A 24,535-nucleotide genomic window follows, 5' to 3' on the forward strand; every position below is an offset into this window, starting at 1 on the left:
AATTTTGTACTCTTCTCAGTCCACAGAACACACTTCCAAATATGGTACCGTTCATATGTTTACTTGCCAGGATCAGAAAAATCTCTCTCTTCTCTACCAAAGATTTTCTCCTATGTTGCCTTATTTTTTATTTGGTTACAAGGAACTCCATTAGTCTAGTAAGAGATAGGAAAAAGGAAAAAAATAAAAGACAAAGAGAAGTCTAACACAATCGAATATTGGAACCTCTTGATTTCAGGTGAGGACTTGGTGTAATTATATTTCTAGGATTCAGATTAAAACTGTTCATATATCGTCGATTGAGCATAAGTTGGCTTTTCATCGGCAATGAATGATTTTGTTCGGAAAAGTATATTCCTGTACGGTATGAATTCATACTGACCTTAAGCAGATCCCGATCATTTCTTAATAAATGGACGAAAGTACAATTTGAGTTGCTAGATGAATGTCGTGAGAGACCTTCATGTTTGCGTCATTTTATTCATGATATTCTTGAAACTTTAAAAAAAGTGCTTCGACAGTACCAATTATTTATATAAAAAAAATTAAGAAATACCAGGTGTTGGAGATTGATTTTATTGTTATTAGGAAATAATAGATTCAGTATTTGATCAGTTTAGATTTATTTTTTCGGTGACTAATCAGTTTGGATTTTAGATATTTTGATTTATTTCATATTAGTTAGGCGTATCTTTTACATTTTTCATTTTCAGATAATCTAACTCACCACTTAGCCTATAAATAACTAAACTAGCCATTATAATTCTTGAGTCTTTTTTTTTTTTGGGTAATACAATCCCTGTGAGTCATTGAATCTAGTGATTTATGTTTTCAACTCCATGAGTTGTGCCTCGAGGCTAGAGCCACCATGTAGTGGTCTTATTTCCTTTCTCCATTCTTCAATATATGAAATTTCTTATAAAACATAAAATTTATTATTACGTGTTATCACAAATATATGATCATGACACTTTAGTGATGGAAATAGAAGATTTATTATGTTGACTGACTCAGAAGATTAAATACGCTACAGACTTGTTTTTCTAGTCTTGTAACCGAAAAATATAAGACTTGAATCTCTCATCAATCTTTCCTAAATCAAATCGCTAATCACAGCATAAATCTTTAAAAATAATAATACACTAATAGTTATATCATCAATTATGAAATATCAGTAACAATATATATATGGGTAGCTAGAATATATCTATATATAGAACAAAGATTTGGAGAGAGAGAGATAAATTCGGGGGAATCAAAAAGCTCTTCCATTAAAAGTTTAACTTACATGTATGGTATAATGCCTTTTTCAAGTTCAGAGATATTATTCCCAGAAAAAGCAGATTTTTCACATGCAAAATGATAAAATCAAAAAAAGTAAGGCGATAAATTCCCTTTATGTCTCTTGCACCAAGATGAAGATGATGGGAAGATGCAAGCAAATGTACCCATCTCGATATTATGCCTCGATTATATACCAAGACAATTGTTATTGGGAATGATTGAAGGGGATAAAAGTTAAGATAGTGGGGATATATATATATATATAGCCTTGTCAATCAAAAAGATGTTACATGTGCAAGAAAGTGCTTTTGTGTATATATTGAAAAGTCGTCTTGTCCTCTAAACTATTACGCCATTTCACAGCCACTTCTTCTTGGAGGCACAATTTCCTCACTGTTACATATCACGAGCACACCTTTCACCATTGCTACTTTAAGTACAAGAAGGCATGCTTCCAGGCGCCGTTGATACATGATAGTTGATATATATATATATATATATAACCATATATATAGTTGATACAGCTCTAACTAGATATTCAAATAATTTTTATAGGGAATTTAAATTTCAATCTTGATTGAGATCTATATATGCATGCAACTGTCGAAAAATGGGCTACATGAGGAGGTCTTAACCGAGCCCTTGAGCTTAATCTCGTCATCTAGTGTGATCTCTCGGATGTCACCGAAAGTGATCTATACGTAGCCCGCTCTTTTTCTTCTTAAATTTAATATAATAAAATTTGGAGCATGTCATACATGCACGCGCTGAGGCACCACGGCAGGTGAGTACGGAGTGATAATATTATATGTGCATGACGCGTCTACGGAAGGACGTAGCCGGGGGATTTTTGCATTGCATGGGGGGATTAAACGAGGAAGATTTTTTCAGTTTCTTATTGGTCAGGTTCACCTTACGAGAAATCATAATCTTATAATTGCCCTCCAAAAGCTGCTCAAAGGTGGCCCCACTTCCCATTTTTTCATCCCTAGCTCTACTTTCGACACAACATGGAAAAAGTGAAAACGGAGAAATGGCGGACCACTAGCTGTGCACTTGCCAAACTACTTCCGATAACAGCAGAATTTTGCTTATAAAGTGGAAGAAGTCGAAACTCATTAAAAACATTTATTCACTTGGTTTAATATATGAAACAAGAACAACTATCAACAATGGGGCCGATAATATCTTGTAATTTGAGAAAGAGAGCGTAGTGTATTGACATATCTCTCATTTATCAACTAAAAAGTTACATATTCGATTGTTATGAAAGGACAAGTTACTTATTATATATTGTACTAAGTTAGGCGTCATTTATAATCCAAACATCTTGTGATCTCATAAAAAATCAAAAGCACTCATAAATAATTAATTTTTTTATTATATAATATATATATATATATTTATATTTGATTGATGTTTCACTTTAGTTCATGGTTCTCAAAAGCATCATCGAATCCACAAACAAGCAGGTAAAGAGAAAAAATAAGTATATCCAAATTAAAGTAAGTTTCCTTGGGTTGAACATAATCAGATATTTGTTTGCAACTTTCTAAATATTTGTGACATGTCAAGCTTAATCCAAGCCAAAAAGAAGAAGAAGAGAGAGAGATCCTGTTGATTGTTGAGCTATTAAAGTGGCAGATATACTAGTGAAAAATAAATAATTGATCATCCAAGAGTAATAAAGGTGCAGTTTCTCTTTAGACTATTGGCTGATTAATTATTTATTTATTAATAATTACAATTTCCTAATTCGATATGCAATTTTTTGACATAGATTATATATTGAGAGAATTAGTATGAAATTACTATAGGATAAAGGGTATTCCTGACTTGGAATTCGTTGGGGATTCTTGATAGCTGTGCTGACTTAATCATAGTGTGAAGAGATACATATCTTTGGTTAGGCCGATGGTACAAGCTTCTCGAATACAATGTGATCTTTGTAAAGTTAATCATTATGAATGTTACCACGAATTGACGCTTCATAAAAATAATTACATGTTAAACCTTTCCATTCAGAGAAAAAGTGGCAGAGTACTTAGTTAGTAAACCATTAATTGGATATTGAGTCCTTTATAATGCGAATGTCTAAATTAAAATATTATGCCGTTTATCTTGATGGAATAATATATAAAATATATGTTTTAATTGGGTAAGTTAATGTTGATCATAAATTTTACTTTGTCAATTTCGATGTAGCGTGACCGGTGCAGTTTCTTTATTTCGGCCACAAAGATAACTCTGTCGATTCATCAAAGGCACTTGGATCTAAATTAATTGAGAGAACCAAATCTCAGAAAAGGGAGAATCTGATACCTAACCCCGATAAGCTAGCAATTGGATTTGATTCCTATCTTCTTTTGGCGTTGAAAAAGCATTGACCATTCCCAAATTTGAGTGTTAAGGATGAATAAAATTCACAATTTATTGAGTTTTACTTTTTAGTGGCTAACCTAACTCAAGCTTGGATTAGTCAAGGCTCATAGGGCTTGTGGATGCTAGATGGTGCTGACTGGAAGGAAAAAAAATTAGGTTTATACCGGTCCTGTTAATTGGTTCTAAGTAACATCCAGTTTATGAAGGGTGTCCAAAAATTCTCATATTGTTTTTTTTTATAAGATAAGTCAGTGTGAGGAATGATCATTTAAGATTTTCTCATAAGGGAGACTCATAACTAATATAAATAAATATAAAATCCTCTTGCCATTGTAAGTGTTTATGAACATTTTTGGGGCGGATTCACCGATAGTAATTGCTACAAGAACCACTCGATAAGACTTGAGTATATGCTGCATTGACAGATTCTCACCGCACGCTTTTAACCACGTACACGTATAGCATTTGCACGAACACAGATAAGATGTACTTTGACAATATTCACATAAGTAGGCTGGTGATTTGTGTCTTATGTATGACGCATATAGAAAATTGAAATATTAGCATCTTTCTAACGTATAAAATAATTCTTTCGAAAATATATTTATGCTCATTGTGCTATCATGACCTAAGAAAGCGATGAGACTGATATCTAGTATATATAAAATTATTTATATTTATATACAAATACATACATATATAAATATATACACATTATATATATTTAGAGGCAAATTTGAAGCAATTATATTTCAGAACAAATAGAGAGAATAGCTAGTGGAAAATGGTTAAACAAAAAAATTTGCTGATGAAAACATTTTCTTTACATTGTTCTTGAACTAATTGGCAGAGAGAACCCACACGAGAAACTACAAGAACAGGAGACAAGACAGACGCTACAATTCATTTTCATCGATGATGGCGTTGCTTCCGGGAGCTGAGGACCTCGGGAAGATCTTCTGCCCTGGGGCGAGGATAGCCATCGGGTCGAACTTGCTCTTCCTCTCCACAAACTTAGCCCATTTATCCCCGAAGTGTCGCCTCCAGTCCTCCTGCAACTTGTAATGAGGGAGGTATAGCTTGTAATCGAGGCCGTTCTGGTTACAAGTGCGAAGGATCTCGTGGTTCTGCGAGACCATCTTCTCCGCCGGAGGGCCCTTCTGGTAGGGCATGGTAAACCGGAGCAGGGCTATGATGTAGAAGATCTCTCCCCCGGATTCTGGTAATATCATGGACGATCGCTTATCCCACCTGCCACATATATAATGCAAGTACAATTATCGGATGCCTATGGGAATCCTCGTACTCTTTCACGCGAAATCAATTCATGTCGCGCATGATTGTTTTTATGGGTGAAATGATTTGCGCATAGCAGCGTATGTACCTTTCAATTGATGTATGGTATTTTCGCAAAATATATGGAAAAATAAAAGTAAAAAGATAAAGAAATTGGATATGGTGTGGCGTAAGGGGCAATTTGGACAGGCAAAGAAAATCGGTATTTTGATGGAGCCAAGACAAAATAAAATGGTGTCATTATAAATCTGGTTGGCGAATAAATACGGCCTTGTCGTTTCTCTGATGGCAAAGACTGACTCTTGAAAGTTACACCTCTCGTTATCTCATTTTCTACAAAAAGATGTTCACCCGTTTACCAAACTGCCCCTTTCAAATCTCCCATCTCCAAATCGCAAAGCAGTCTTTTTGGCTATAAGACAGACCTACGAACAAAACGAATTAAAACAACCTACTGAATATCGAGCTCAACATCTTTTAATTCCATAAGACATCGCATGTTTTAGCACTGCATCCCTTTTCTTTTTTTCCCTAACTTTTATGTACTTATCTTTGTAGGTACATATTCATAAAAGAAACTTAAACAATCAAGGTTACGAGACAAACTACCGGATTGCAAAGATTGTTCGATTTTTACTAGTAAAACTATTTATCCCCTCGTTTAAGTTTTGACTTTCCGACGAGCCCATGGCCTTATCGATTATAAAAAATGAGTTAAAAAAAAAGCTAGTTTATTAAACAACCTTGGTGGTCCCCACTGTATCTTTGCTCCAACCAGAAAGTACATTTACTACGTTTGCTCATACAGTCGTAACCTACAGGCTGCACCTTACACCAAACACCCCCTAACTTGACGTTACCAGACACAGTCGGAGGGGGGGAACTGTTCCGGTACGGCAGGTCTCGCGGCAGCACCGTACACGGTCGACTCAGCCTAATTAAGTGTGTGAGAGTACAATATATCCTGTATATGGTTTGGTTGGTAGGGAAAATAATCCTCCCCCAGGCCCCACTTCCGTCCTCTGGCCCACTTCAAAATCTTAACCCCAACGCAAGATGTTTCACCAAACTTTTTATCCTTTCGAAGCCCTTCGATATCCTATCCCCGGGATCTCACTCGACTCGACCAGCATGCCCAATCACGGTTACCGAAAAGGACTCCGGATGGCATGACTCGGTCTTAGTTAATACACTTCCTGAGCGATCTAGTTATTGTTCGTAAGATCAGTTAATCTTACGGGTCATGGAAATATAATGATACGAGGAATTAACACATTTCATCTGGGTTTAATACCCTGATGACTCCATCAACCGATGAGATTTTGTTTTTTGGTAAATAATTGTCAGTGAGGAGGCCTGATTTTAGCATGAACGAGGGGGGACGTGTTGTGGGCCCGGTGACCACTAGACGTGTCGAAACAAGAGCCACTGCCCAAACCCAGTCACTCATAGTGACCTCACTTCCACGTGTCATTCATGAGGGAAGCAAAGACCAACTAACTGTGGGCCTAGAGGAACATGATACCATCAAAATCGGAATTTCTCATTAATCACAATTAATTTAAATATTCTCATTAGATCTCCTAAAAATATCATTTCATGGCAATTAATACGCTTAGAGGCCAATAATTTATTTATCTTCTTTAGATAGATTTTAGAGAAAAGGGAAAGCAGAAGCCATATAGAAATGCTAACCTGCTTCGGAGCAAAGGGTAAACCAGCATGGGCCCACCGATGCCATCCTTCAAGATGCCCTTGAACACCATCCGATCGAAATCCGCAATGCTTGCCTTCGACACGAACAGGTTCAGCCACGGGTGGGGCGCATCCCATATCCCCGTGGCCTTGGCGTGCTGTTCCACGCGCTTCACACGCAGCAGGAAATCCGAGTAGCTTACGTCCGCGTGGAACTCCAGCCCCTCCACGTACCTCAACCGTCCGAGGAATCTCCTCGCAACCTGAGGGACGAACCCGAGAAAATCACTTAATGATGCACGATATCAAGGGTCCGATCGGGTAAACGGGACGAAAGCCGGGGGCAGCTGTGTAAATTGAGGAGGAACAAAAGGGGACACGACCATTGATGGATTACGGATTCCGGAGAATGATGGATTTTTGGCCATTTGTGGGAAGCGCCCGTGGGGACCAAAAACAATTGCAAAAGGGAAGATCTCGATGATCAAAACAGCAACATCTAATGACCGCGGATTACCGGAAATGCCCCCGAGGGTCCCCCTAAGCTACGAGGGCGACACTGGCGGGGTGGAGGGTGGGCTGGCTTGGCTGCTAGACGTCAAGAGAAAAGTACAGTGGCACTCCTGCAATTCTGAGCAGGAAGCATGGGGCTTTCGGGAACACGACGGTGTCAGAAAATCCAATGGAAGATTATGTTAATACCGCAGGGTCGGTTTCATAGTGAAGTGAAAACTTGAGGAACTACTGCAATAAATTATGTAAACATAACATCACCCGGACATTATTATTGCTTTATTTTTGTTCTTTAGCTAAAATTTTAAAAGTTATAAATAAAATAACATATAAATTGCAAGGGAATTTTCTATTTTAAATTTTCGCCAAACGGACATTTATATGAATAAAGAAATTCCTCGAAAAACGGGCATTCTAGGAATAAAAGAAAATCAAAGTTTTCATGATAGTGGGCTTTTTTTTATCCTCACGATTTTAAGCTTGATAACCGAATCAGAACATTTTAAAATACATGTATAACTATTTTCCATTTATAGGTAGATTCATATATGAATCCAGTAAAGGAATAGGAAAAGAGAAATAAATAAGTACAAAGGATTTTATTTATAAGAATCAATTCCCAAATTTTTTAGTTTTGATAAGAATGTCGCTACATTACGCCCTTTTTAATGTATATAACTTTTTAGTGATGGAAAAAAATACTGAAAATTATATTCTTAGTGAAAATTATTGTGAAAGTAATAATGTGGGACGAGAATTTATATCCCGCCCTCCATCGTTGAGCATCGCACACGTGTAAATCACATCCTAACCCCTTTGACCTTTTCACTGTCCAGCGTGGACCATCTTGCCCGGGCCCACACACTGATTCATGCTCCGGTGGACCCCGCTCCCCTGAGGTCAAAATCCAATTCCACCGCAAGATAGAAAACTAATTTTTCACGAAATTAGATCAGCAAAAACATTTGAAACCACAATCAGCATTGCCAATGCCCAGAGGTTACGTTCCCCCAGACCGGACGGCCGTGGGCTCAGTCGCACTGCCGTGCCACAAGGTGTGATGACGAGAATTCGAAGAGACCGGAGAAGAAATTGTCCAGATGGTATTAGGGAGAAAGGAAAACGGAAAACTTAAAAATGTATGTTACACCGTTAAGAGAAGAGAGCAAGTTTGTTACCGAGTCAACTTCCGAGAGGCGGTCTCCGGCTTGGAAGTTGAGGCCGAGCTCGAGGCAGTAGAGTACTGAGCCGGAAGTCCCAGGCAACCGGGTCGGATCAAATGTCTGGTCCAGTGTCAGCGGAACGGTGGGCCATCCGTTTGCTGGGTCATCTCCATTGACGAACACGAACCCCTCCAAGTAACCGAACGAGTCGCCATCAGAGAGAGTGACGAGCAATTCTGCGTCCCGGGTGAACTGGGCGAACTCGGTGTACACGAGCCTTATCCACCTCACCTAATCCCACCACAACATTGAACAACAAAAGAAGGACAAGCAATTAGAAGGTTTTAATCATTAGTAATTGTCGTAGACGTCTTACCATGCATTTGAATAATAATAATTTGATGAATTGATTAAATTAAATCAAGGGAGGGGATAAATGTGGAAAAAAATCTTAGCCTATTCATAGAACCATGCGGTCTTGAAATTTTCTGTTTTCCTTTTTATTTTCTGGAAAATGAGAAAAAAAAAAGGCTTCATTTTCTGAAACTCTGCTTTTGCTTTGTGAAGAGCTTAAAGAGGGAAAAAAAAAGGGAAAATGGCATCGACCGCACATTTTCTGCACATGGAACTTCCGAAAACAGAGCTTCTGGAAAACAGAACTCCGTGAAAGGAAACGGTTTCTAGGAAGTTGTCATCATGGCAATAGATGAATTGAGGAATACCCACCATGTCCGGGGCGGGCTGGAGCAGTATCCTGGCCTTGGTGATGATCCCGAACTGCCCGAGTCCGCCGAGAGCTCCGAAGAAGAGCTCGGAATTCTCGTCCTCCGAGCAGACCACCACCTGTCCTCTCCCCGTAACGACCTCTAGCTCCGTCACGTTCGAACTCTGCGGTCCATACAGGAAGGCCTGCCCGCTGACCCCAGCGTTCGACAACGTCCCGCCAACCGTCAGCCCGAGGTAGTCCGTGAAGGACCTCGGGGACAGCCCGTGCTTGAGGCACCAGTCTAGAACCTCTTCCCATAATGCCCCTCCGGACACAACCACGCTTGGGGGGCTGCACGGCCCACCGGAGGCCAGCTCGAAGAAGCCGGGGTCCAGGCACCGCATGTCGATCACCAGCCCCATGTCGGCCATCGCCTGGCCGTTGATGGAGTGACCATTTCCTCTGGCCGCAACCGTTAGGTGGGCCGTCGCGGAGGCCGCTCTCACGGTGCGGGCTATGTCATCTGCCCCGGCGGGACGGATGAGCGCGAGCGGCTGGACGGAGGCCATGCCGCCGAAGTCCCTGGAGGCGATAGAAGCGGCAGAGGCGCCTAAGTCCACGGCCGAACCGTGTAGTTCAAGGGAATCGGGGAGGACGTTGTCATGGCGATGGTGGTCATTATCGTCATCTTGCGGGACCGGGTCGGAGTCGTTCTCGGGGACGAACCGCTCCAGGTAAGCGATCATCTTTCCTTCGCCTGGCCGGTGCAGGGGGGTAATTCTCCGGTGTGCTTCGCCGGCCGGCGGTGGTGTTTAATGCTCTCTCGCTTCACTATCTCTCCGGCTAATTGTGTGTGTGGATTGGGCTGCTGTAGCTATTTATATTGGTCTCTGCTGGTTTGGGTGTTGGAATTGTGGCTTAAATAGCGGACGTGATCGAGGTTATTTTTGGAATAAAAAGATTATATAGCATTAAAAAATAATAAAACTAAAGAATGTAATATAGAGAAAATATAAAAAAGAAATTCTTTCGTACTTCAATCCAATGTGTACTACTCCTTCCGTCTTCAGACGACAAATTATAATTATTTTTTGGCCGGAGGGAAACAACTACTATTGAATTTCTAAGATATGAATGTAGATTGGAACATGAAGATTTGGTCATGCATATGTTTGGTGCAATTCAAACCTCAAGTAGATGCCAAAAACGATATATGATTCATTTGATAAGGTTTTTGCGTTATGGTATGGCCAATGATATGTGTCATGAATCGTAGTACTTGTTTATCAACAGTATATGAATTTGCAGTTATTCAAGAATTTAAATTTGGTGAAATGTATGGAGCATCTTATACGACTATCATACCACCTTCATAGTATATATAATTGTTCTAGAGGGTTTAACCGATCACCTTCATTGATTATATATCACCTATCTTTTCCAGAATAACATTTAACTTGTACTCGTGGATCGCACTAACTTCTTTATTTGGAGTATCATCATATTCATCTCTGTCCGAAGCAAGTTTACTGTAATTAAATGATTTAACATGTTCATGGCGGCTTCATTGAAATCAATTAACTGCAACTAAATTCTCTATAACATGTTGTGCGATAGATCTGAAATCGTGTCGTAGCTCAAAAGCTCGAGGCAATCAGCCGTTCCCTTGTTTTCACAATTTGCTGCTCTTTGAGCATAGACAAGAGACTAGAGACCATTTCCAATATACTTGAGCAAACTTTTTTTTTTTAAGGGGTCTGGGGACCTTGATAGCAATCTCCATAGGGCGTAACTATATGGGTCCGAATCCCACCATGGACCCAAGAGTCTAGGCTCGTCACCGCAACTCCAGTGATATATAAGAGAAACACCACCTATCTACAAGTCTATAGTCGGAGTACTATTGTCACAAGCGGATTTGACAATAAATAGGGACATTCCCCCCTTATTTGCTGCCAACTTAGTACTAGAAACACTAGTGCGTTACCAATTGAGTCACACATTATCGGTTACTTGAGCAAACTCTTAATTGTTCACTTTACCATTTTTTTCAGATTGGTGGTAATTTATTTCAATAATACGTAATGCTAATTAATTTGGCCCCGTTCTCACCAGGAAAAAGAAAAAAGAAAAAGAAAAAGGTGGAAAAATAAATAATCAAATCTCTTCTTTCTTGTAGAGGAGTCATAATTTGCCCGGAGAGCATGCATGGATGAAGTTCGAAGAGATATATCCAATATTTCGAATCGGGTGCTATGCTCCGTAAGTTAGACCGAGACGAAATATCAAGAGCTAGAAATAGAACATAAGCATGCTGTGGGAAATTGACAGTCAGTCCTCGTCGGGGTTTACAAATAGAAACAAGAATTAGTGCAAGATAATAAAACCTAGAAAAACTCACTTTACTTATCTCTACATCATCACCATTATATAAGTCTTGGTTTGGAAATGTTGTTGCTGATACATAAATGCTTAAATAAAATTACTGAAAAATAAATACTGTAAGTTAAAGTGTTTGAAAGAAACTAATTTAAAATTATTTAAAATAAGAAAGACAATTATTAATACTTAAAATAGAATAAACACAAGTAGATTTCATAAGCGGCTATTAATCTACTTGAGAAAATCACGTTTGTAACCGTAATTTTAGCTAAAATCATGGTATCAAAAATACTCACCAAACACCAAGTCTACTTAAAATTATAAAAAAAAATGATTATATAATCTCTCACCACACTTCCAAACAAGCAATAAAGGATGCAAGCAATTGATTAAGTGATGCATGCTCTTTCCGCACGTACCTAATTGTATATATATACATATATATACACTTATAAAAGAATCTATATGTATGTTTTCATCGCCAAAAAGAAATTACTACTATTGGCCGTACATTTTCCCTTTAAAATTCCGCATAAAGAAAAGAAAAGGAACCCCTTCAAAATGTAAGATGTCGCCATTTCGGTAAAACTGCAATAATAACACCAATATCTTTTTCGGATAAAAATAATAGTACAATATGACTTTTACGGTTTATTTGTTTATTTACTACCTGCAATATGTACATAATATGTAGTATAGTGATATATACTCATTGCCTCCAAGAAATTAAGTTCGAATTTTGGTTAGTGAAATTTTTTGTACTCATTTTATTTTCATTTGTTATCTTTTTATTAGGTTTATTTTTATATATGGTTTTTTATAATAATAAAAAAACAAATACATATATTTATAATGTGACGTCAGCTTAAAACTGGATTGTCCTGTGCTAACGTTATGATCCTATCGACATCCTCTGTCTGCCACTTCAGTGTTTGGATTGCATATTTATTGGATTTTCACTTCGAATGTTTAATATAAAACTTAGAAAAGCAATAATGGCGTCGTCATCTTAGTGATTTGCTTATCATTATTAATTCTCCCTATTGGTGGTGGCCTAATTATTGTAGTTTAATTGATTTTATATTTGACAGGTGAAAGGCGAAGAGAAAAAGAAGTGTAAAAAATGAAAAGATTATAAAAAATAATGCCTTGCCTTGTGTTGTCAAAATTCTTTGGTCCAACTCTAATTTCATGAACGTCCTTAAAACTTAGGTTGGACGAGGAGCTCTTTCTTCTTCTTCTTCTTCTTCTTCTTCTTCTTCTTCTTCTTCTTCTTCTTCTTTTCTTCGGATTATAAAAAAAAACTCAAAATCTAGTACAATGAAATATAAATCCTAAATAACTAATAAAGAAGTACGGGTAATCCCGCTAGGTATCGAATCTGTTACCTCTAAATCAATAGACGAGAACGTGCGCAATTACGTTGTATCCTCTTTTGACGAAGAGCTTTTTAGTACACTGAAAAGTTTTCTTTGTTGGTGGTGGAGCCATTCTCTTAAAAAAATAAAAATAAAATATTATTCTAATTTTATTATATTTGATTCACATTACAACTGTTATTTTGAAAATTTTATTCTTTAAAAAAAATTTCACACCGCAAATAATAATTTTTATCTTCACAGTCTTCATCACATGATCAACTATATATCCTCATCGACCTCGACTTACCCGGAGATCTATTATAAAGTGGCTTTGGAAGTGATAGCTGATAATTGATGCGTTTTGGCCACATATTTAGACTATGCTTAATTATTTCATCAGTACGCCCATCTATGATATACACAGATAATGCAATTTCAGGGTCATTTTATTGGATAGAAGCAAACATTGAAGATGAATTATAGGGGAAAGAATATCAGCTTAAGGACCAAATATAAACATAATTGTCATATTATTCAGCCTATAAAATCTTATACGCACCCAGTTTCCAATAAGTTAGATTTACGTAGAAAATCGATCTCATGTTCAACTAATTAGTGTTTTGACTTTTGTTTCTCATAGGGTCTCGAAACAAATGCATTATTTGCGGGCTCCAGCCGTCCGATTTTCACATAGTAAAACTAATTTGTTTTCATATTTGGTCAACTGCTATGAACATTATTTAATTAACATTTTCGAATTTCGTAATTAGTTTTGGTTCTAATTAATTAAGGTTTGCCCCTCCTAGAATGCTATTTTCCTTCTTTTTTTTTTCAAGTTCCTCTTAAAATATTTATGAGATTATTTTCTTATATATGGTTTCTTCACGATAGTATGAAATCTCTAAACCGAGATTTTTTTTCCAATTGAATTGAGATAAAGTATTTTTTATACATTTGACGGCATATCATACCGGTTATATAGGTCGTTTAATTCTCTTATATGAAATATATATATATATATATATATATATATATAATCGGGCTGCCATTCATAATTTCATTGATGTCTTTTCGGGCCAGATTAATCGATTTAAGTCCAATTCAATGAGGAATATAGCCAAATTACCATATATCCCTTCGTGATATTCTCTATGATTTACGAATTTAAGACTGGACGTAATAATGCCCAGTAAATTCTTGGAATCAGAAGTACATATGAGTTTGCATTCAATTCACCCACACCATATTTGAAATCTTGTGTGCTATCAATAGCCAACTCGGATCGATATAACAAGTAGCTATGTATATAATATGTACATATGTATGTATATATGTATAAATAAAAGCAAAATTTGATATGGGAATCCGAGGCAATGAATAGAATGGAATTCGCACCTCAAAAAAGCACTTCTAGATATTATTGCTATCTCTCCTAATTTAATGTCAAAGATATGGATAGCCCCTTTCTGCAATTCTAATCAACAAATGGGGTTTGATAGTCGGAAAAAAAGTATTTTTCTTTATTAGTTTAAAAGATGGTGGCATAATTAACTTAACATGAATTGATTTAGATTATTTAACATTTATTCTTCTTAAGTAAAATATCGGATTTGAGTATTATAAATAGAGAAAATTCATGATTGGGAGAAGTTCACTCCTTAATCGACTAACTTCGCTCAAACCTAAATATACCAGGATCCATAAAATTTTCAGATATATATTAGGCTATATATTAGGTGAAACACTAAAAAGGAAAAAAAAAAAAGAATGCTCGTATATTGTGCGTGATTGATGATTATTCTATTTGTCTCTCTTTATATCTTGTCTTTTCTAGTTAACATATATATATATATATGTATATATTACTTAATTGAACTAGCAATGGAGGGGTACTGTGAACAAAAGAAAAGGGATCTTACTAAGTGTGTGGATATATCTTTTTATAGAATTACTAATAGAATCGCCCTTACTAATATGAATATGATATATAATAGAGGAACCGAAAGGATAGCTTTACAAATTCCCGACATACGTACATAAGTTAATGATGAAATAGTAAAGTGAAAGCATGATAAAAAACTCAGCTGGATTTCAATGTATCACGATATATTAATTCGGTTACCGGGTCTCTCGCATAATCGAAATCAGTGGTCTTGAATCTATTGGATGCGACCTTGTCTGAAAGAATTTCCATTTTAAAGTAAAATTAATGTCCTTTATTAACGTTAGATTTTTTATTGCCTGTGCAATGATTTCTTTAATATATATGTATATATACGTATATAATTTGAGTTGGGTGGAAGGGACCACGGACCCTGGCCTAGCTAAAGGTTTTTCTTCCTCGATGTAGGACTTTTTCTTTTTTTTTTTTGCTGAGAAAAAAAAACAAAAGGGCATGCAAGAGTATTTCTTTAATGGTTTGGTTATTGGTTGGTTTGAATTGGGTATTCATTACCATAATAATGTTTGAGATTTCATATTAAATAATGGGCATGCAATAGTATTGATGTGTTTGGTTTTAGAATTAAGTAGGGTTGAGTTTTGATTTTAATTGGATTGTAATGATTGTATTGTTAAATTATGAGAAAAAGTGTGAAAAAGTAATGAATAGTTGAGAGAAATTAATAATTGTGTCGTTGAATTGTGGAAAAAGTAATGGATAGTTGATATAATTTAGTATTAAAAATTGAATTTAATGGTTAAAAAAATTGAAAAAAAAGGAAAAAGTAATAATTGTGTTGTTGATTTTTGTTGTGTAGTAAATAGAGTTAAAGTTAGAATTAAAATTTTAAAAACTTAATTGTAAAACCAAACGGAGTGTCAATATCTTTGGTTTTCTTGAAGTTTCTCCCCTCTGCCACAAGTAGGTAAATCTCTCAAGTGATTCGAGAAAGGGACGTAATACTGTGACATATGCTCTCGTGTAGAAACCAAGGAATTATTGGTATAATACTCGCCAGTTGGATCGCGCGTATGATTCTTTCATATTGACTTTTTTCTTTTCCCCTAAAAAGAAACTCTAAGGTAATTCAATCGATAGGTATGGATGCAAGTCTTGTTATAGAATAGTAAACAAGATGATTGAGTTGTACAAGTTTCTCTAATCTTTTATGATGAGAAATTGAATAGGAGACTATATTTGATGCTGATCTCAACCGTTTAAGCAGGTCCCCATTCACATGTTCCATGTTGATGATCACGTGACTAACTAGTAGATATATGTGCCTTACACTGATAATTGTATACTTCGTTGTTTATAATTAATATAAAAAGGAATCTACATGAGATTGTTGATACATGTATCATGCATTTTAGGAAATTTATACTTTGTTGTCGTACAGTAACAATCTATCTTTTTCCAAAATAAAACAAAAAAGTTATGAGTGTGATTGTGATTTTCTTTTTTTGTATCTATATTATTTGGTATTCAAAATTTTAATCAACATTGCATCTTCCAAATTCGAATTCAGATCGATTGATTCAGAGATGGAGCTCTTCTCCATTTTCATTGTTTATCTTCCTTCCCACACCCCCCCCCCCCCCCCCCCCCCCCCCCCCCCCCCCCCCCCCCCCCCCCATATATCCTATGTGACCATTGGGCCTCCCTCTATAAAGAAAAGAAAAAAAATATAAGAAGGAAAACACCACTTATTATATTCATTAGAGATCTCTTACTATATGTCTCTCGTCATCCCATCAATATTGATCCAAACGCACGCCTAACAATTTTTAATACTATCAAAACAATTTTTAATGTCATCACTTAATTGTTTTCCATTGCTAATCAGAAATAATCAATCTTTTCCGTGCTTAACACTCCTTAAACCAGTGAAATTAGGACACAATTAGCCAAACCTAGAATATATATAGTCACAAATGGTTCCCCAATATCCTAACTTCGTCAGCATATATTGATTTCCATCACTTAATAATTTGGATTCAATCTTGGGATAGATTTGCAATAGATTTCTGGGAATTAGGTTGAATATGTCAAATGTGGTCCAACAACGTGTTCTATACTACATCTTCACACCCGAAAACGGATCTTTTGATTGTGGCATTTTTAAAAGGGCGGCACTTTTATTTGACTTGGGCTTTAACACGCACACACAACACGTATATATATATATGTGTGTGTGTGTGTGTGTGTGTGTATGTAGATGATGAACAAATTATATAATTTTGCTAAGATAATATATAATCTTTCGGAAGATAGACTTCGAGTACAGTTTGATTGGAAGAAGTCCATAGTTTCCAACTAAACATGATTGTTTGCCTAATAAGACATTCTACCTATGATGTTCTCCTTTTGTTCCGTTCTGTTTGGGGGATAACGATTAACCATAGCAAAAAATTGGCATGTCTTGACTCGCTACCAATAATGTTCGCCAAACTTATAATAGCGTTATTAAATAGAGTTTCACATATGTGCCCAAAACCCAGAAATAACATTCCTGACATGATACGATTCCAGTCGATCTTATTGCCATCACCATATGCATGCCACACGTTATAGTCATGAACTTATATACTTATCTATAGCAGTTGTCCATATTCCCTTATTATATATTATGATCCAGTGGTAGCTTTATCAAGCAGCACATGTATGTGTGAGAGTGTATATATATACGTATATTTATATTTGCATGAGACCTGCATGATTATGATGCTGCTCTTTTAGCTTGGCTTGACTTTCTACTAATATTCTTTTTGTCTTTATACTTCACAATGATGTGGTCTTATTTTATTATAATGTGACAAAAAAGAACATCATGACGATTGTTATAATTAGCAATAATTACGGCAATTCTTTGCATGATCAACTCTCATTAGCTCGATTGTTAGAATCTAATTAGTACGTTCTTATAACTATAGGATCACATAAGAATTCCTCCTTGTGATTTGATCTTTCTTAGCCTTTTTGCACTTATATTTGATAATTAATGCATGCTTCTTGCCATTAATGACTAGTTTAATGACCCGTATGGTGCATAGATTTTATTTTTAATATTAGATGCAACAATATTTTTTAATCAATATCTTAATTTAATCATTTTTATCTTATATATTTTCATTTTTTATTGTCCTATAAGCTATTATACATACAAACCATAAGAATATGTTAAATTAATTATAAGGATATCTAATACTTCAATTCCAATAATTAAGATAATAGTAGTTTTTGAAATAATAAGTTGGTTCACAAACTTTTGAATTTTTATTTAAAAGAATGTGTTTTTTTTATATAGGGAAAAGAATGTGTTGTATTTGTTTAAACATTAAAGTTCCATATACACTTAAAATTCTCTTTAAAAATTATTAATTATTCTTTAAATCACTAATACTATTTATAATATTTCATACTATTTTTAATACTGATTATAATATCCTTATAATTTTTAGATATAAATATAATAATTCTTTATATCATGTTAATTTTAAAATTTTGTATTATGTTTATCCATATATTCAAATTAATTTACCTTTTTACCTTTATTAATATACTTCATCAAATGAACAAATTCTCCTTTATTTACGTATATTACGTAGAGGATACCGAAAGTAAAAAGGTTACCATCTTCCGAAATTTCAATGATCGAGGGAGTGGGATTTGGAGAGAATCTCCTCCCAATCAGCCGTAACATGTCTTCAAATCTTCATTTTTGGAGGAAAGAAAAGACAAGAATAAGTAAATAATTACTCATCTCTCAATTTTCAAACTCAGAAGATCAAAATTAGTTGATCGATCCCATCAAATCTTATAGATGCATGACCATATAATGAACATGTCATCAAATCCTTTTTGTTATGGTGACTAACATGTCATCGGATCTGTCAGTGAATAGGAACATGAAAAAGAAAGAGAAAAAGAAAAAGAAAGATTTTAATCGTAAAAACTTTGACCGCCATTGTTGAAAAGAAAAAGAAAAAGAAAAAGAAAGATTTCTTGAAGTTTTGCACAAAATTATTGAATTCAAGCCTGCAGGCGTGACCTTGTTTGGTAGAGGCTTTTGGAATGGAGCTGTTCTTCACGTAACTGTCACTAAAATGGTCTTTGGAGGACACAATCTTTTGAATTGACCATCAAAGCCAGCGGGTAAAGATTAATCTGAGTAGAGAAATAATTGAAACGGGCGGACACAATTTGCGCAGCATTCTAACATACAAATTTTTAGGTAGCAATCCAAATGTTATAACCTTTGATCACAAGATGCGGTGTAGCTGATAAACTGTACTCAGTGAAAGTATTTAGTGAGTAAGCTAGCACTCGAGTGGCTAGGGAAAGCATTTGCACCGGTAGAGTAACCGAGGCAAGTCGACAGGCGGGCACGAATAAGTTTTAGCTGATAAACTGAAGACATCACATCACAAGTGACAAAAACAAAACCAAACTCTTAGCAAACAATTCATGTGTTAGAGCTCAATAATTAGTCTACAAAACTCATACATAAGGATGGACTGACTCGCTCTTTCTTAAAGTTTAGATCATTGGGGAGAATTTTTTATATTGTTTTTTTTTTTAATTTTGATGAAATAGTTATTAAGATTTCACTAGATCTATACAGATTTACGGGTGAAGAAAGGGAGGGAAGGGGTGGTGAAAGCGAACTTCTTTTTCTTTTGTGAGTAAACTTCTTTTTCTTTCGTGGCTAGGGCCCTTTAGGACATGCAACAGCCTCAGCCAGGGACATGCGGGGATCTACTAATGCAATGGTTTCTCCAATCCGACAATTTCTACCGTACTCGATTGTCAACCAAAATATTTAAGCTATTAAGTGGTGTAATTGGACCTCATATATACCAATGAATTTTGATTTAATTGGCCAATGTGGCGCAATTTGGTTGACTCTCAACAATATTCATCCTCAGTTCATCTTATTCACCTCTCAAAAATCCTGTTTCGCTCTCGATCTAAATCCTAGGTCCGTCCATGCTCTTTACCGATGATTGTTTAACTAGCATCTATGTTCCTCCTTCGAATCCAACTTGTTAATGAATATAGTACCTTGTTCACCCCAACTCCTACATGGTAAATTGACATCCTCAAATGCAGCCATCATGTCAAGGAAGAGATTACGGCTGCGCGGAGGGAAAAAAAATATATCCTACATTCATGGGGATAATAGAGAACAGCCCGTGATTTTCACCATTGGAATTTTTTTCTTGTCCTTTTATTGCCTGTTGGGTAAGATTGTTTCTTGTCCATTTCCATTTCCTCCTCTCTCCGAATCGCTTTACAATCTTAAACAGTATCCCCAAAAAGAAATCCTCGAACCCATCGATTGGTCGTCCATTGAAAATTCTCATGCATCACATCCACAACCCAATTTGCACCCTTTCCTAAAAAGAGATTTAAATATATATAAAATATAAAATATAAAATATAATATATAATATTTTCTTTTCAATATTGTCATGTCCCATTTAGACATTAGATTTCCATTTGAGATATCATCCTCGTAGGTTGGTCAGATACGCATCTCTCCGATGTTCAATTTGCTATGAACTAATATGCTTTTTTTTTATTGAACTAATGTGCATGTTGTATTCATGCATGGCATGGTGCGATTTTAATTTCAACCAGACCCTAGCGAGTTTCAGTTCAGTCTCAAATTTCTCCCCAGGTTTCAAACGCCTCAGTTAAGAACTATATCTATGCCACGTTGGCAGGTGTGGACACATGGGCTCCACCCGAAATTAGAGTTCTTTTAATTTTTGTCCCAAAGAGTATAATTATTTACGACCTTTTCTATGTAAAATTAGTATTTTGTCCCCGCTGAAAAAAATATTTACGCACTTCCTATGTCAAGTTATATTTTCGCCTCCACTGGATGAAATTCTTGGCTCTATCCCTGCATGTTGGAGATACAATAAGAATTCGATGCCTGATGCTAAATGCGCGATATCGTGATAATAGGATGGAAATGAAAGTTAATTCGAGACTTCTCACTTGAAGTATGTGGTAAATAGTGAGAAGACTAGGAGCATCGACTAGTGAGATCGACTCAACTAATGGAGTACCTTTTCTTGACATAAATTCCTCTCAAGAGGTATTGTCTGTTTTTGGTCAAATGTCGGGAAAAGAGGATTCCACTGGTTGAGCCGACCTCACCAGTTGGTACTTTACTTCTCCTCGTCAACCTCACTTCTCACTTGAAGTCTGCTTAGCCAGATTTCATCCTACCAGTAATGTACGAGGTACGTGGGGATTCTAAGTGGATGAATATACAACAATGGGGTAAATCGAGGAAAAAAAGTTAAAATGTTCGGGGCGAACTTAAAGGGAAGAACAAATTAAGGGGAGAAACCGGGATTATTTTGCTAATATAGAAACTATATTATATGAACGAAGTTAGGTTCCGCAGTCGAGGTTAGAAGAGCCGCCTGATAATCTTTTGGCAGGGAATATTTACAAAGGCCATAAGAGAATCTGTGTTTGCATCAATCTTTTGCTGTTTCTTTTTCGTGAGGAGAAACGCATAAAGAGGGGAAAAATAAAATAAAATCAAAAGTGGGTGTAGTGAAGGATGCACGCCATTACTGGGTAATTAAGAAATATTTAGAATTCGATACTTAATAGGACTATGTGTGCCCATTTACTAGCTATTATGATTTCTATTTTATTGTAGTAGGCCTACAAACTTCCCTTTTAACCGGAAAAAAGAAAAAAAAAATCAAAGTGAGTTGGTTTAAACGGTTTAACTCTTATTCTCCTCAAGTAAAGTCTCAGATTTTATAGAGAAAATCAACGTTAGTATTAAATTTTCATTGGGCTTATACGGACTTGGACTCATATCCACTTAAAAGCTCAATCTGATAAGTGGTGGTACCAAAACCATATATTAACCCATGTATTTTCTTTTTCTTTTTCGATGTGAGATTTATCTCATTTTACTCCTCAACACCCGCCCTCACGTGCAACGTGTGGTCTATTTTTGCCTACACGTTGTCACGTGCCCTTAAACAGGGTAAGGGGGGACACTAACACGAGGCGCACTCTTAGCTGCACTCGGACATAATGGGCCTGGCGTGGTGTGAGTCCATGCGCATACGCGCGTAGGCATGCGGAAGCATAACACCATATTAAATTTCCATTGGGCTTATACGGGATTAGGCTCATATCCACTTAAAAGCTCGAGCTGATAAGTGGTGGTACCCAAACCATATATTAACCCATGTATTTTCCTTTTCTTTTCCGATATGGGATTTATCTCATTTTACTCTTCAACAGTTAGAGGAGTTTTATCTTTTAGTGGACCGATCCAATTTAAAGTGGATTACTTGGAGCATAATTAACTTTTGGAAACAAGGGTGGATAAAAAAAAAGAAGCAAAAAAAACCATGACGAAAACCCGAATCAGTATATTTTTCATCAACATAATCGCTTACAGCAAGATTTTTTCATTCTTCACAGATAAGGCTAGATTTAGAATAGAGAAAAATCCGGTAGTTCAGATCTTATTAGACATAAAAGAAATAATAATGTACAAATCAGTCTAGATTGATTAGATCAGACCATTCACCACTGCTAAAAGGCAAAATAAACTCGAAACCTAACTTCAAACAGGTAAGATTCGGCGATAGTTACACTATATATATATATATATACACATAACCACATACATAATATAGCTTTCGTAGTTGTTGAATACGGTCCGTAGTATATGCTATACTAAATCTTATCCGTCTGAGTTTAAAACTTACCGAAGATTTTGAAATCCTATGGCAGCTACTACAAATATAGGCATGAAACTAATATCTTTATCGTTTGTGGATTCCCGTAAACAACTTGCAATAGATATTAACTCCCGCCGAATCAATATGTGTGATCTCGTATATTCTGATGTTCATTTTCAGAAAAAGGATATGCAGTTTCTTCTCGAAGAAACAAATGTACTCGTATGTAGATAACGCGTGCCAAGAAGTGCAAAAGGCGGGTTTCATTTCATATTATTTTGTTTTCGGTATGAACCATGGTATCCGGAACCTAAGGAGACAGGAACCTAAGTCCGGTGGATGAACCATGGCCGTTTGATCAGAGCGGGATTAACGGCTCTCCTCCTCCCTTGCGGTGGCGGAGCAAATGTAGGGGATCGTTATCAGCTCCTCAATTTCGAGGGCTGTGGTGGTCACACGGCTGTCTGACAGACTCCCTTCCCTTTTTAGCATTTCGATTCTCTTCTCAGACATGATGTATCATTTCGTTTTAGTTTCGGGTCACTTAGAAATCAAGATTTCCCTAATGCCTGAGCTTGAGAAGCTTCTGGTCCAGTAGGTCCGGAAACATTGTAATTGTGTAATCTATGTTATTGGGCCGACCTGGGCTCTTCTTTTCTGCCAGAAGCCCATGGACATTTATGTGGCACTGTTTATTCGCGTATCAAACCCACGGTCCAGACTTAAGCTATGGGCCGTTGTGGGCCAGGTCTTCCCATTCGGCCCATCTGTAATCCTCCGTTTTCTTCGCAAAAAGCTATAATATCATCCAAATGAAAAAAATAAAAAGGATTTATTGGAGCTTACAATATATTCCAGTATATCTTACAGTTTAAGGGACCATTGGGTGCATTTGAATTGGCAAAGTAGCATATCGCAGTGGAAAATATTGCCGGAACTAGTAGAGATTTTCTTCGCGTCAGCTAGTTTAAACAGCCAACCTTACTAGACAGTGTTGTTGTTATGTCCACAAGTGAAGGAGAACTTTTCTTTATGCTCGCAAAATTTATAAGCTGATCTCGTTGCAGTTGCGACGGATTTGATCTGATCAGTCCCAATAAAGCAGGGAGAACCTAAGTCCCGAAGTTGGCTCAATCCTCTCTCAACCGAAAGGCTGACATGAGCACGTGGTGTCTGAAGAGCCAGTTATGCATAACAATCATGACTTTCATCGGCAGTCATTGTCTAAATTATGATGCAACTTATTGTGCCATGTCAGCATAGAAACGACGACAAAGTATACGAATTGCTGGCAAAATAGGGGGGGGGGGGGGGGGGGGGGGGGGGGGGGGGGGGGGGGGGGGGGGGGGGTGTGGGGGGCGCGGGGCGCAGAGAATTCAGTACTCCGATAAGTGGTATTAGAGTTATTTGACATATCTTTGACAATAGTTTTGGTTGACTTTCCTCTCGACATGTATGATGTTCCTCATTCGTATCAATTATTATTTCAATGCTTCCAAAGTCGATACTAACTTACGATTTCATTGAGTTGGTTGATCGACTCTTGATGAGAGCGCCAATCGTGGACCGTTTTTAAGTAATCAATTTAGGACATATAGTCCCTCTTCACCATCAGTGTGACGTCCTAACTATATTCAGCAAAATGATCTTAACTATTAATATAGTTAATCAAAACAACATGGAAATAAAATGAAAGCTAGCTCGTTGCACGGTTTGCACAAGTTTTATTACATTTGGTCTAGTTTGATTTTGCCTCCTCTAGTGCAAGAGTGGCCTCATATTATACCATGCAACTTATCTCAAAATGTTCCTTAATAATGTTTGCCTAGTCCATTTCTTTCATGTCAATTTTTTTGGACCAGAATGAACTGTTGAATATTGTCTCTCTTCTTTTATTTTCAGTGGGGACCGTACGTTTCAGATGTGCACCTTTTTTTCAAATCTATTCACTCATAGATCAATACACGAGTAGCATATGACTAAAATCTGCTACAAGACATTTGAGTTTTTTTTTTTTTTAATGAGGACGTTTTGGGTAATTTTTGAGACCTCTAGCTACTAACCTACAAGGACAT

General features: G+C 36.5%; 1 protein-coding gene and 1 pseudogene across 1 annotated transcript; one reads left to right on the top strand and one right to left on the bottom strand.

Moving 5' to 3' along the window:
- Nucleotides 1–4,389: 4,389 nt before the first annotated feature.
- Nucleotides 4,390–9,934, bottom strand: LOC116188351 (cytokinin dehydrogenase 7). Its single transcript, XM_031517644.1, has 4 exons — nucleotides 9,060–9,934; nucleotides 8,349–8,624; nucleotides 6,658–6,920; nucleotides 4,390–4,917 (listed from the first exon to the last, which is right to left on the bottom strand). The coding sequence occupies exons 1-4, from the start codon at nucleotides 9,783–9,785 to the stop codon at nucleotides 4,563–4,565; spliced, it is 1,620 nt and encodes a 539-aa protein (XP_031373504.1). The 5' UTR covers nucleotides 9,786–9,934; the 3' UTR covers nucleotides 4,390–4,562.
- Nucleotides 9,935–22,744: 12,810 nt separating this feature from the next.
- LOC116189697 lies at nucleotides 22,745–22,934 on the top strand (annotated as a pseudogene).
- The last annotated feature ends 1,601 nt before the right edge of the window (nucleotides 22,935–24,535 follow it).

This window comes from Punica granatum, chromosome 8 (assembly GCF_007655135.1).
Source record: "Punica granatum isolate Tunisia-2019 chromosome 8, ASM765513v2, whole genome shotgun sequence".
NCBI lineage: Eukaryota > Viridiplantae > Streptophyta > Magnoliopsida > Myrtales > Lythraceae > Punica > Punica granatum.

What these genes read in the sequence shown, in the direction of transcription:
- LOC116188351 (XM_031517644.1), bottom strand. Translation starts at nt 9,785, where the DNA reads ATGATCGCTTACCTGGAGCGGTTCGTCCCCGAGAACGACTCCGACCCG. An exon ending in TCCAGCCCGCCCCGGACATG is followed by an intron (nt 8,625 to 9,059) that starts GTGGGTATTCCT and finishes TGGTGGGATTAG; the next exon opens with GTGAGGTGGATAAGGCTCGT. An exon ending in TACCCTTTGCTCCGAAGCAG is followed by an intron (nt 4,918 to 6,657) that starts GTTAGCATTTCT and finishes TATATGTGGCAG; the next exon opens with GTGGGATAAGCGATCGTCCA.